Genomic DNA, 15224 nt, shown 5'->3' with positions numbered 1-15224 from the left:
AAAGTTCACCAGCTTGGCAGAGCCACATTTGAATTCGCAGAGTCTGTCATAGGATTTCGCATACACGGAAAATGCAAATGTGGACTTCGTTGTTTTCTTAGGGGGGTAATTCAGAATACTACTTTTATTGAATTGCAGTGCTCTTGTTTACTATGCACGATTTAGGTGGGTTGAATGTTTTCTACATATATTTCTTTAAATGTAACGCTTCTTTTTCGTACTGCTCCAAATTTTGTTTTTCATAAAAAAGTTTCTTCCTGTAACCTGCTCCAAATTTGGATTTCAGTGCTCCAAAAGTAGCATTTTTCTTCTCTGATAATTGCTCCAAATTCTATTTTAGCTGTTACACTTCTGTCAAAGTAACCGAAGCATGTGTTGCGGGGCTAATTGGTTAGACATATTGGGGGCATTTGTTCTCATTCCTGCATGATCATAATTACCATCATCCGCTCGCCTCTTCCTCATGACCACTCTGTGCCATCGTCATCGTCTGTGTACTGGCTCTGCCCGTTCATTTTGCGAGGTCTTTCCTCAAATAAACGCTGTCGCAACCAAGACTACCCAGACTTCATACAAGGTGGAGGTGGATTTTTGGTCCTTTAACTTCCCGCAGCCCGCTCTACCCCCTGGAGCTTCGTTCAGGCCGCCGATTGCGCCCACTGTCAGGCAGCATGTCCCAGACCGAGCCTTTCGGCGCTGATGTCATCAACCTCGCATCGCTGCAAGCTGCCCCTCCTATTTACATACACGGACATCAGCGGGAACCCCCGTTCTTTGCTGGTCTTCGTGGAGAAGACGTAGAAGACTGGCTCGATGACTACGACCGTTTAAGTGTGGCTAATCGGTGGCATAACCTACTACTTTGACGTAACTTACAAGTCAGGCAGAAAACATCAATACACTGACGCTTTGTCTCGTTGCCCGCTTCCAACTACCAATATCAGCGTTGGTGAGAGCTCAACCGCATCATCTACCAAAGTTCATACGCTCGCATCGATAGGGCAACCATTTTTGGACGACGAGCCAACATTTATCTCATGCCAGCAATCCGATCCATACTGCAGACGCATGATGGACCACCTTTCAGGAGTTTCTCATCCACCAAACGCGCAACTTCGTCGTCAACTCCTGCACTTTAAGCTGTACAATGGGGTTCTCTACCGCCACATTTACCACCCTGACGGTCAGTGCTGGGATCCTGTACTGCCACGCTCTCTTCAACTTCAAGTGCTCGAAGCCTTCCACGATGACTTGACTGCTGGTATTCTTGGTTTTAAAAAAACTCTTGACCGCATTCGATGTCGTTATTACTGGCCTGGCCTTTCTTCTAGCACGGTACGTTGGTTCCTGCTGCCCATGCCAGCGTCGTAAACTCCCGACGTCTGCACCTGCGGGACTTCTACAGCCATTTCCGTGCCCTTCAATGCCGTTCGAGGTTGTAGGTGTCGACCTTTACGGGCCTCTCCCCATAACATCTCTGGCAAACGATGGATAGTGACTGCCGTGGACCACCTGACACGATACGCTGAGACGTCCTTTGTTATTACAGGCTCAGCTGTAAAAGTTGCAGACTTTATTCTTCACGCCATAATCCTGCGTCATGGGGCTCCTCGTGTACTGCTTAGTGACCGTGGCAAAGTGTTCCTGTCATAAATGGTAAATGAAGTACTGCGTGCTTCTGGAACTGCTCACAAGACAGCTTCAAGCTACCATCCTCAGACAAATAGTCTCACAGAAAGATTTCATCGAACACTTGCTGACATGATAGCCGTTTACGTTCAACCCGACCACAAAAACTGGGATATTCTTTACCATTCCTGACCTTCGCCTACAACACCGCCTTTCAGCGAACAACTTGCTACTCACCGTTTTACCTCGTGTACAAACGCACCCCGACTACCTTTCTCGACGTCTCCTTCCTTAACAGCCATGACAATTCATGTCAGTCTTATAGCGAAGAATACATTTCCCGCCTGGCCCAGTCTCACCATCAGGCTCGCATCAATACTGAAGTGAGACAGCACGAGCGCAAGATCATCTATGACGCATCCCATCGCGTTGCGTCTTTCCAACCTGGTGACAAGGTGCTGCTTTTGACACCAATTCGCACTCCTGGTCTCTATGATAAATTCCAACTGTGCTTCATCGGGCCATACATAATTTTAGAACAAACTTCGCCGGTCAATCATCGTGTGACACCACTTGTCGCCCGAACAGACCGCTGTTACCGCAGCACCGAGGTTGTCCACATTTCTCGCATCAAACCTTTCATGCGACGTTACCCGTCACTTTGACATACGGCGGCCAAGGTGTCGCTTCCAGGTGGGAGGAATTAGTGTGGGCGTTTGTTCTCATCCCTGAATGATCATAATCACCATCATCCGCTTGCCTCTTCCTCATGGCCACTCTGTGCCATCATCATCGTCATCGTCTGTGTACTGGCTCCGCCCGTTTGTTTTGCGAGGTCTTTTCTCAAATAAACGCTGTCGCAACCAAGACTACCAAGACTTTATAATATCTTTTAAAACTGTGCTAGGGATGATACACACGTCATATATAAAGTGCTTCCGAATGTGCCGAGCACATATTTTGTCCCTAGTTTTCATGAATCGCTTACTCTCAGGAACTTGTTGATGCCCCTGTCCAATTACTGCAGATCAGATGTGGACGCTAAGAGCAAAATTTTCTCCCACTTTTTGCCACGACCAGATTTACAGCCGGCAAGAAAACACTTCTTTGCCTCCTGTCCCATTGCAGTGTGCCTTCACACGTCACTGTAAAGGTGCCTCGTCTCTTTGAGCATGAGCATTCTGCTGATATATTATACAAAGGGCGTAATTCGAAAATGTCCTACCAACACTACCGCGAAAGACGTCCATACAAGGAAAGCAAGTGTAATTATGCTCTGCCTTTTTTTTGTTCAGCACAGTTTCTTCGTCTGCTTTCTGTAACAATATGTAGCAATGTTTCGTGCGTATGTTGAAAAACCGGTTTGATGGTGTTATTTCTCATTTAATTATTTTCATGTACACATAGGTTTGTCTTTTTGTCATATTGTGAGAGCTGAGCAAACGGATTTCTAGCAGACTACACATTCCGCATACGCCGTGCCCGGCCACCACCATCTTCCCCCAATTCACGCAGGTGTTGAATGCCGAAAGAGCGAAGGAATAAGTTAGACCACTGCGTCTGCGTTTCACAATTTGTCCCGTGCAAAAGGGTGGGATGGCAGCGGAGCCGGTGCTCCTCTCTTGTCTTGCTCCGTGACATGACCAAGGCAACCTTTGCCAACATCTCCACCATTTTCACACAGCACTACAGAATATACAGGTTTTTGTGAGTACCGGCTTAATGCTGTGTCTCACTTCATTGCAGCGTCGAACCATTCCAAATTGGCTGGGAAGGCTCACTGCACTCTCAGTTCGTCTGAAGGGTCTAGCTGAGGACACTGGAGTGTCACTCGAACACAGTTTAATGGCTCCTGTAGCATACCCGCCACCGTGGCAGTGGCAGACTATAGACTGCGATGTGTCTTTCCTAGAGGTTACAAAACATGCACCTATTGCCCATATCCGAACATACTTTCTGGAACTTCAACACAAATACACACGTCCTGAGTTCTTCACAGATGCCTCCAAGACTAACTCCTCTGTGTCCTACGCTGCTGTCGGCCCATCCTTTTCGGATGCTGGCTCTCTACATCCACGCACAAGTATCTTCACAGCGGAAGCTTACGCGATACTGGTGGCAGCTAAACACATCAAACAATTACAAATACAAAAAGCAATAATTTATACAGACTCCCTCAGTGTGGTAACGGCTCTGCACAGTCTTAAAAAACAAAAAAACCCAGTCCTTATCTCACTTTACTCCATTCTGTGCACACTCTGCACACACAAACAGCATGTTGTAGTGTGCTGGGTGCCAGGGCACCGTGAGATCCAAGGCAACGTGAGGGCGGATCAGCTCGCTGCATCCGTCCATGAGAGCACCGCCATTACATCTATATCCATCCCGGCCCTTGATCTTAAGCCGTCTCTCAAACGAAACCTCAGGGACTACTGGCAGAGCAAGTGGGATACACACACACAAAACAAACTACACGTTATCAAGCCACACCTTGGCCATTGGCCACCAGTATCAAAATCACGTCTAACAGAGGTAACACTAACAAGACTCAGGATAGGACACACATACACGACACACACACATCTTTTATCCGGTGGTGATCCACCATTGTGTGATAAATGTGGTGAGACATTAACAGTTCTTCACGTTTTAATTAAATGTAAACATTTAGACACTCTAAGAAGACACCACTTCCCACTATCCTACCGACAACATATACCTTTACACCCTGCAATGTTCGTCGGTAGGGAACCGCTTTTTAGTCACAAATCATTATTAGCGTTTTTAAAGGAAATTCATAATTTTCATATCATATACCCTGGAATACCGTAGCACGACCTCTCTAGAGAGGTTTTTGCTGCGGTGGCTACACAGGAAAGCACTTGCCTCACGGCCCTTGGACGCAAGGGTATGAACGAGTGAGGCACTTGTGCTAATGCCATACATATCCACCATCGTCTTATTATCACCAACTTTTGTCATCATTCACACCACACACATCTTTCACGGCATGGTCGTCATTTTATTACTTGTATGTTCTTACCCGCCTTATCGCGAGGAATTTCATGGCCCTTATACAGCCGCTTATCACAATCATTGTCCATATTTTTAATAAGATGAAATGGCACTCTTTGGCCAACAAGTGGCCCTTGCACCAAAAACACCATATATCATCAGGCTCACTGCACTCAAGTCACTCCGTCATCCGCAAGCAAGGTGTTGACGCCACCCATAAATACTGGGCCTGCCTTCACTGTGGCTACTTCAGGTGGCAGCGTCATCCTCATTCCTGTCACTACACATGGCAAGCAACACTACATTGTCGGCGATCCACCTGTTATGGTGGACTCGCGAACACCATCTGTTGTGGCACACACGGTTGTGTCCAATGCCTGTATGCCAAATAACACTCCCGGTTAGTGGCAATTTTTCCAGCTTTATGATAAGGATAGTAATTTTACCATATGCAGTCATCATTTGAGCTCATTTTCTAACCTTACTCGCAAATATGTGCTCGGCAAACACTATAGAGACCTCGTATCTGGATTTGTGTTCCACTTGTGTGCCATACAATTTTGCCAAATACCAAGCCAAAGCCAAATAAGGTACTGAGGGCAACTTTGGGCGCACAAAACTATAAAAAAAGCAAGTATTACGTGTCTCCTACATGACAGCTAAATAAATTTCGTTGTAATTGTGCGGGGCTTGCAGAAACAGGGATCCGGAAAGAAGGGAGCAGTACCCTTTATCTTTGTTTTTACGAACACTGTATGATCAATGATATGAATATGTACCAACTACCTCTGTTGGGAATAGCAGTTTAAAAAATGCCTAATTTTTCACTAGAAGCATTTCCACAGGTGATAGCTTTGTTGTTTAAATGTACTTTATATCAGGTCCGAAGTTTGTGACCCAATATCTCTCTCGCTCTCTCCTAATACACATCAGACACATACACAATGTGCCTAAAAAAAAAAAAAAAAAAACTTCGCTTTAGAATGGGTGCTGACACCATCTTTTTGGAAGCGTGTTCACACTGTCATTCCTGTACAGAGAAATGTCTCTGAGCAAATGTGACACTCAGCAAATGCTGGCAAGATAGTTTATTTTGATAATAAAGTCTATCTTTTCGTGGTGCACTTATTGACAAAGACAATAGCTTGACGTTGGGATACAGTACGAATTTTGCTGACCATGCACAGCCATCTGGCCAGTTGTGGTGACGTCAGGAACCAAAATTTTCAAAATGGCTGCCTGTGCGTCGCCAATGAACCACTGAGAAAAGTGGCTGTGGGAATGTCACAGTATGTTGTGCGAGCACGCGACGAGAAGCTGATACCATTTGTTGACATCAGGGTAGAGTAGGAAACGAAACAGGCTTTTAAACCCACTTTAATTACATCGTCAGGGTGCACTAACACTTAGCAGTGCGATTGCAAGGCTCTTAAGGGTTCGGTGTTTCATTTGTTGCAAAAAACAACTGAAAATTATCATGCCATCACCCCTTTAACATCTTTAGTGCGTATTGTACAATGTTCTTAGCAATTTCCCCACAAATGTGGTTCCTTCTATTTCGAATACACCATTCCCATCACTTTAATTTTTGCAAAAGCTTCCTAGAGCACACTTTCTTGGTTGGTGTGAAGGTCTGTGCTGTGGTTTGGGAAAGAGGATAAAGTCTTCTTGAGTTAGGTGCCTCAAGTGCAGTGCATTGTGGCATAATGGGAATGTGGTATTGTGCTAAGTAGTAGCTTCAGACGAAATGTGGTGCACGAGCTAACCTATTGCCAAAAGGCAACATGCAAGTGCGATTTTCTCACAATCAAGGTCTCACCATCTCTCAAATGTGATGGAATTTCCTGGTAGACTTTTTTGTTCACCATCTGACGACGTTGTGAAATTTCCTGATAAACAATGCCTTTGCACTAAAAAAGATCACAGCCAGCATCACTTCCATTTTCGACCGACTTCTGTCCTTTTTTGAACAGAGGGGCCCTTTTCCCAGCCCCGGTGACAAGCATCTTTGTTTCAACATCATAGCCATAAGCCCACGTCTTGTCTCTTATTATTTCAATCTTTGCAAAGTTTGTGTCAAAACTGCACACACACTCTCCCTCTCTTGTCATTTGAGCTCTTTCATTGTCACTTTGGTATGAATTCGATGAGCAGAATGACCACATGCTCCCTTCTGTTGCTATAGCTCGCCAGCTAAGGGTCAGAACTAAATGTGGCAAATTGCAGTTGTTGTCGAAATCTGCCTCGGCACACGCTCCCTCTGCCACTTGGTAAGCTGTTTTAAAAGTTAGATTTCTTTTTGAACGTGTCTCGTGTGTATCTGTGTCTAAAATGCAGATTTTTAGAGTACATAAAAGCAACGAGGCCATTTGTCTGCTAGGACCAGCGCTCGTGGAGTCTCTGAACATAATTTTCCGCATCGCAATTTTTATTTTTGTCTTGAAAATTTTAGTGCTTGCTATAATAACGTTGCCTGTGCACGTAAGTTCGTATCAACGAGTCTTGCTTTTTTTGTATATGTAGTGGGATTGGCTTTAATTGGTCATCACTTAGAAAAAATCACAAGTTAGATAGAAGGGAAAAGCAATGAGTGCAAGAGCAACAAATTAGGATGTTGTTTGAAGTAAGGCTAGCAGCCACTGTGGCTTAGTAAGGCAGCCGCCCCTATATAAGAAAGTGCGCCCACTACAGCATCGTGATTTCCATCAATTGACTGGAAACGCAGCACACACAGACGTCCACTAATCTGCCTAAATAGTTTTTGTCAACAGGGACAAAGTTGACTAACGAATTTTTATTCATTAGATGATTTAGTGGGCTTTAACTGCAGCAAAGTATTCTTAAGAAAGTTCATGTACGAAGATGACAGGAATTCGTCGTAGGATATTTAATAATAAAATTCGTCATTGTACAAAAAACATCCCTTGCTAATCCACTGAAAAAAGCCTCACTTGCCGATATTTGGAAGTAGAAAGAAGCCTTACAGATGGCACCAATTGTTTGACATGATATTTGCAGATTGAGTCTAAAATAGCCTCAATATTCATTATGCCAGAGCATCAGCATGCTGACTTCACAGCAGTCATTGTTCATGCAGCTCACGCATTCATAAAGTTGGGCTGTGAGGCACTATAGGCGGACACAACTTAAAAAAAATCAGTGGAGGCCCTGCCCAGACGGCCGAAGTTCGACAGCCGGTCACCTCAGCGATTAAAGAAATAGTCGATAGTCGCGCTCTTCCTCTTGACAACATTCTTTGCAGGCGGGGTCAACGGCCATCTGGCTCGTGACATCAGTCTGGAGTACAAGCCCATTGGTGCAGGCTTGTGTGCATTCGCTTGTGAGGAGGAAATTACGCTGACTTTTAAAGTTGTAATCGACCATAGTTTCGTCAAACTGCATGGCAAGCATGTATTTCTGAAGTAAGAGAAGGCACTGTCATCTTAGAAAAATGTACAAGAATCTACCTTGCATAATTGCCTTGCATAATTGCCACTGAAATAAATCTTGTGCAACAAGCTTTGCTTTAAAAGAAAACACTAAGTGCGATGCTTGTGTCATCTTTTTTTTCTTTGCATTTCATGTGCAGCACACAGTATGAACACTTGTCTACTTTGGGTGCACTCTAAAGGATATCGGGTTGTGTTTTTATTGGTGTGCCAAAGACCCTTGCTCTCAGTCTTATTCACCAGCATGGCATCTGTACCACTGTTCCTCACATTTGGCCTGTGGAATGGACAGATAAATTGTACATGCCATTAAAAGAGAGCTATAGTGGAAAGTGAAACGCAATTGTTTTTGTCTTTCAGTTCTGCCTGCAGTTACGTGCGCTCACAACACCAGCCCTATCATTCTGGTGCCTGTGAGCAAACCGAACATGCTTCCTGTGCCCAACCCAATGTTTAGCTCAAGTAGCCAGATGCCAGTCATCTTGTCAGTTGAATCGCTTGCTCCTCATGCTTCATCTCCAGTCGGCCGAACATCGGGCTTGCCACCACTCATGGCTAAGTGAGTCATTTATTTGCAGTGAGGCAGATTGTCTGCCTTGGTATTCCATTGCCCATAATGCTTATTTAGTTCTGTTTGCCTGTTTTCTTCTCAATTCTAATATATTGCAGGACATGATGCAACAAGTGTGGCTATATTAAATGAATGAGTGTGGCAAAAGCAGCTCTGGAATGCAGCTGATATGAAACAGATAATTTCGTAGGCATTGTCAAAGCCACTTGCCCTGTATAGATTGATGCACGGCATGTTGCAAACTGCTTTCGTCACTGTCAATGCAACACACTGTGACGAGCTGGTTTTGATGCACAGGGTATGCTGGGGTGCTGTGTGCTCAGCATTACTAAAACACTGAAAGCCAACATCTCAAGGGGCCCCTGTGCTAGCTTAGTGGCTAACACATTGTACTCTGCTAAACTCGTGATCATGTGTTCAATATCCAGCTACAGTGGCTGCATTTCAATAGAAGTGGAATGCAATGACACCTGTGTATTTAATATTTTGGAGCACCTTAAGAATCACTACTGGTCCAAAATAGCCGTTAGTTTCCTATGGTATGACACATTTTGTAATTATATTGTGCCACATGAAACCCGAAAATTTTTCTTCTCGAGGTTCTATTGCAGCTTTGACTTCCCAGATAAGTGGCAATGGTTTCTTCAGCCAGCACTGTGACTCGAGAATCTTGTGTTTGTATACTATGATAGTGAGGCCCGACCACTGTGTTGTTGCTGCATGGGCAGTGACCTTGTTGCCTGTAGTGACATTGTTTCACATTGTTTCCCCGCATGCGCAGGAATACAACCTATGAAAAGCTCCAAGAAGAGGCAACGGCATTACGGCAGCAGACCGATGATTTGCGGCGCGAGGTGACCGAACTGTCTCGCCAAGCAGTGCGTGTCAAAGCATCGCTGGCGCGCCAATCAGAGCGGCTGAGCCGCTTCCTTCGGATGGACCAAGTTGAGTACCTGACGAAGCTTGCTGGTGACAAGCCCACTCAGTGGACTGAGCCGACATTGCACTTCGCCCTTGATATCTATCGTTGCTCGCCCGAGGCGTATCGCAAGTTACTAGTGGCCCACTATCCATTACCACTGGAGACAGCTTTGAGGGCATTCTGCATTGAGAAGGGAGTGCGTGAAGGTGTGCCTGCCGAATTATTGCAAATGGACATGCATCTTGAAGAAAATCAGGAGGATGAAGAGGAAAATGATAATGTGAACATTGTGTGGCTGTAAAATAACCATAGTGTTACGAGGAGGGAGGCCCCCAGCGGTTCTTCTGGGAAACAAAACAAAACAAAACAAAACGTGGATGAGGAAGCCTCCGATGTTAGATGCGCCGGCCTTTTATAGGTGCCGAGACGCTGAAGGAGGAGGGGGCAGCCCTGCTGTTCGACGCGCACGTCTCTCACGGACGCCCAGTGTGTGTGGCGGATGCACGCAGTGTTCGTGATGAACGCACTCAGTGTCTCTGCAAGGGACGAAAGCACTGCACGACGTGAAACGCGTCCTACACCCTGCTGCTGGCCAGTCGTGAGGCATCTTTCAGGTAGTCTGGCTTCAGGTACAGCCTCTGGTAGCCTTACAGCTGTCGGGCCACAGCACGCTCGTAATAACCATAGACTGTCATCACTGGCTAGCTGCCGCAGGGAGGTGAATTCTCTTATAGTTTATCATGGAGAGTTATCCATAGAGAAGAAAAGGTGGCATAGAGCTGTGTTACTGTGCCCCGTCTCATTTCATATTTTTTAAAATCTAGGGGGGATGAAGAAAGGTTAATTTATTGAATATTGATATAGATATGTATGAACACCCATTCTGCAGCATTGTGTTAAATGGCTAGATCAGGCACCTTAAAGATTTTTATCCTTGTGAATGGAACTAAAAACATTCTAATTGAGAATACCTGTGCATTTATAGATTAAAGTCACATGGCAGGGTATACAGTGAGATGGTGCTAGTAATCAGTCTTTTGGTTGTTCTTGTGGTATATAGTTGTACTATTTGTTGTGTTTGTTGTCATTTATGAGCAGAAGTATTTCTGAAAAGAAAGTTTGCCTTGCTTGAAATGCAGGCTTTTTTTTTAATTTGAGTAACTCCCGAGTCTGTCTGAATCAAATAGCATTTGGAAGATTTCAAAGCTGTCGTTGCGTTTCCTTATCTTAATTTAACTTCCAAAGAGCATGGACACCTCTCACTGTGTGTGCGTGTTTGAAAGAGAGAGAAAGTAGTGCAGTGTGACAGAGAAGACAATCACAGTTCTGGGCAGTGCTTACTGATTATTTTACAGTGTATTCACACGTGCTTTCTTCATTCTCCAAGTTTTATGCAAATTAAATTTGTCAAATATTCCTGTAGCCTGGTGCCATTTGTAATGTGACAAATTTGTTCGCTTTGAATACTTGCCAACATTAAGCTCAAAGAATGGGACCAGGGGCAGACAAAGCATATAATTATGACATTTCATCTCATGGCTGTTTAAGTGTCCATTCATTTCACTTGTGGGCCCGTTTTTTTTGTTCATCAAACTATGTTATATTTTAATGCAGGGGCCGGCAACCTTTTGAAATGAGCGTGGCAGGAGCCGAACGGCTCTAGGGGAGGCCATTGCAAACAAGGAGAAAGAACTTGGCGAATTGATAACTTTGTTTGAAACTAGAGCAAGAATCTTGTTTATTTTTAAGCTGAAATGGAAATCATGTTTGTTAAATACTGAAAGAGCTTCTTCACTGCTGAGATCAGAAGTGACAATCAAGACTGGAACATTACAGTGGAGATACATATGAAGAGACGAGTGGAGGAGGAGGGTTCTGATGTCGCACTGGGGACCGCGCCTTTGTGCCCTATAAGCTGCAACTTGCTGACCCCTGTGGTAATGTAATTAAAGGGCCACCTGATACAGGTAACAGCATTGTAAATATCACGAATGGGAAGCCAAGTAATCAGACAAGTTTCTCTACACAAAATGTGTGCCACACAAGTGTTTAAGAAATTCAGCAACCACAAAAAAGAAAATTTACCAACAATAGTGACCAGAGAATTTCCATGGCTTCGCCTTACATATTTTCATTTTAAGGCCCTTCTTTTTTCTTTCTTCCAATTTTCATCATTGGCTTGGACATTACCATCAGCGACCACTCACTACAATAATGACAACAAAGGAAAAGTACAGCGAAATTTCATTTGAAATAATTTGAGGGACTTTCTAAATTGACGAAAAGCCTTCTAAATTGAGACTTCGCTGGACTGAAACAGCTATGTGCTTGTTTGTTCTCACTAGCTACAGGAAACATCAGGTGTTCAAATGAAATTTCAATCCATCTTTTTTGTCATGTTGTTTATTTGCACATAAATTTATGTTCATTGAGGATGTTGTGTAGAATGCAGTCATCTTTGGTCCACCTGTGCCTTTAGGACTGCAGTGGCCACGAATTGAGTTGCTGCATTGGTCAGCAAACTCACTCACGAGTCTACTCACTTAGACTCAGATAGGCTGATTGATTGATTTGTGGGGTTTGACGTCCCAAAACCACCATATGATTATGAGAGACACCGTAGTGGAGGGCTCCGGAAATTTAGACCACCTGGGGTTCTTTAACGTGCACCCAAATCTGAGCACACGGGCCTACAACATTTCCGCCTCCATCGGAAATGCAGCCGCCGCAGCCGACTCAGATAGGCTGCGAGTCTGTGTCTATCTGAGTGAGTCCAAGAGAATATTTTGGCGACTTCGAGTCCAAGTGGGTCCGGTTATAGAAATTCGAACAAGTCCAAAGCGCAAAATGTATTTCTTGAGTGAATCTGGGTTAGCTGAACCTTTTATTGCCAATCTATGGTATTCTCTATTCTTTCGCAAGCCCCCCTCCCCCCACATCAAGGAATAATGCGACAAGGTTTGGAAAAGGGGAGCGGGGCTTGCTCGGTCATGTATCACAATTTAAGATGGCTTCAGAAAAGCCACCAGAAATAATAAATGAACAACTGTGCTTCTAATGCGATCCTTTATTTATTAAATATGCATGCATTTAGAGTGTTCATTCACCTTTGCCAGGTTAATAAGGGCAGTGAATGAAACTGTGAAAATGGTTGGAGAAAAGAAGGGTGCGCATATTTGAAATCTCTCGAAGAAGGAAGGGGAGCACTTGCTGTGATAGGGGTGCCTGCTCTGGATTTTACGGTTCACTCAAGTCTATTCACACACACCTCAACGCACTAGCGTTCGTGCACCATCTCGATATTTATTGATCGGAGGCGCGAGTTGGAAGGGCCTACCGTGTCCTCTCCCTGTAAACTATTTCACGAAAAGATTTTGATAAATATATCTTGAGTGAGTCGTGTATTTCATACAAGTTACTTTACTGGTTTAAAACCACTACCAACTCATATTGCGAAGGTACGAGAATAATTGAAGTGTCATCACTCTCCAGTTATCTGAGTTACGACCGTTGCATAGCACTGACAGTTTGATCCAAAAATCTAATTTTACACTGACAGATTTGCGAATAGACTCATGCAGGCTGAGTGAGAAGCTGGTTGACCCGCGAGTCAGAGTCTGATGAGCCCGACTGAGTAATGTGCTGGCAAGTTTGAGTTCAGTTAAGAAAAGATTGAGTTAGTCTGACTGAGTTCGGTTGAAAAAAATTTTAGAGAGTCTAAGCCCGAGTGAGCTCAGTTGTTTTGCCGGCCAATTAGTGTGTCCAAGCTCTCGTGAACCTTCTCCAGCATATCACTCTGCTAGGCAGGAAAGAACTTCAGTTTGTCCAAGCGCCTCATTGTTTCTATGCAAAATATTCAGTTTTTTGTTAAGAAAGTTTAACATCTGTTTGGCGGTCATGATAACCAGCGCACAGTTGTATGGCAAAAGCTGCAGCTGTCACTGTGACTCCAACTGAATATATGCAGGCAGGCAGTCGCGTCAAAGGCAGTTGGGGCCAATTTTTTTTTTGTTACGGGAAAATTCTACCTACTATTGTGGCCAATGTGATTAGCACTGGTGGCAGGGCTAATTGCTGAGGTCATGGTAGAACTGTACTGCAAGGCAGTTGGGGCCAATTTTTTTTTTTTGTTAAGGGAAAATGCTACCTACTATTGTGGCCAATGTGATTAGCACTGGTGGCAGGGCTAATTGCTGAGGTCATGGTAGAACTGTACTGCAAAAGGTGTGATTTTAGTTGTTGATGTGAGCTACATGACCTGGGAGGCATTGGATGGTGTCACAGAATATGATAATAAAACTGAAATGTGCTATAAAAATTTTTTTTAAAAAGGGGAGTGAGTTCAACTTGGGTTCATTAGCCCTTGCATGTGGGTTTTTAAACAAATTCATACAACTGAATGGCTTTCTCAACTGACGCTCATTGAAGTGGTACTTCACTGTATATCAAACTAAATAGGTCGGAGAATGCAACCGCTCCTCATCATTTAGCGACCACGTAAATTCAAGGTATTGGAAAACTGTGTTGCCTCATGTTCTCTACAACCTGTGGTTTGCTGTGACTGCAACATGACAGAGATGGTGAATGATGGTTTGGCACTGACGACCTAGTGTCTGCTAAATGGTTTGTGGGTTCTTGCAAGACACGAAAGGGCATTGAGCTTGCACGTAATTGCTCGTAGAATGAAACACTACATAATACACGAGATAATTACACACTTCAGGCAGTGTGAAAAGAGAAGCAACACTGATTGTATTATCGGCGTAAAATCAAACTAGAACAGCGGCAAGCATTAGTAACCATATAGTGCACGCTGTCAAAGTCGTCTACATGAACGTACACAGTGCTGCCAAACTGGATAGCTGCGTGCTTGTGTATGGGAATGACTGGACAGTATGCACTATGTATGCCATTTGTAGTGCTTGCCACTGTTCAGGTTTTGTTTGTCACCGGTAGTTTGCGAGGGTACCACAGGCCATTTGACCCTACCAGAAAGGGCATGTCGCCAGTAAGTAGGGTACACGAAAGTCATAGGAATTCAGAGGAGCTATAAGCTGGGCTTGTTGGTGTTGATTCATCTTCAAAAGTACACTTTGTAAATACGGGCACCGGACGGAAAAATGGTACAGGATACAACGAGTGCAAATGACTGGACGGCATGCACTCGTTGCTTCTTGTACTGTGTTTTCTGGCCCGTGTCATTACGAAGCACACTTTTGAAGGGAAGATGTAGAAATTTAGATGGGCAGTAAGAGTATTCAGTTACACAAATTCACGTTAACTGTAAAAAAAAAAGAACTAATCCTTTTTTCAAAATCACAACATGGTCGTAAACTAAATTACATCTACAACTCGCTAGGCAATTACAGCTGCAGGGAGTGTTTCAGGTACATTAAAATAGGCTTGCCATCAAATGCAGCATTACAGTCGTTGCCATGTAAGAACTGATCCCATGGAATTTTATTGCATTGATAGCAGAAGGGAAGAGTTGGGCAAACTGACAAAGTAAATTTATCAGTTTTAGCAATGAAGATACATTGCCTGAAGAACAAAGCACTGCAAACAGTAAGCATGGAACAGCTCTTCAAGGCAATAACATTTGTAACCCACATTATGACTATAAATATGGAAGATTTAA

At 44.0% G+C, this 15224-nt stretch overlaps 1 protein-coding gene across 1 annotated transcript in view; it reads left to right on the top strand.

Annotated features, from left to right (window-relative positions):
• LOC119170741 (uncharacterized) overlaps nt 1-12170 on the top strand; it is a 49039-nt gene extending 36869 nt beyond the window's left edge. The window contains exons 3-4 of the mRNA XM_037421993.2: nt 8454-8652; nt 9446-12170. Coding sequence (XP_037277890.2) covers nt 8454-8652; nt 9446-9887 — 641 coding nt within the window. The 3' untranslated portion in view covers nt 9888-12170. The remainder of the gene's footprint in view (nt 1-8453; nt 8653-9445) is intronic.
• Nucleotides 12171-15224: the final 3054 nt, after the last annotated feature.

The sequence above is a fragment of the Rhipicephalus microplus genome, chromosome 2, assembly GCF_043290135.1.
Source record: "Rhipicephalus microplus isolate Deutch F79 chromosome 2, USDA_Rmic, whole genome shotgun sequence".
NCBI lineage: Eukaryota > Metazoa > Arthropoda > Arachnida > Ixodida > Ixodidae > Rhipicephalus > Rhipicephalus microplus.
Note: the sequence above shows the minus strand (reverse complement) of the source record. Positions and strands in the feature narration are given on the sequence as shown.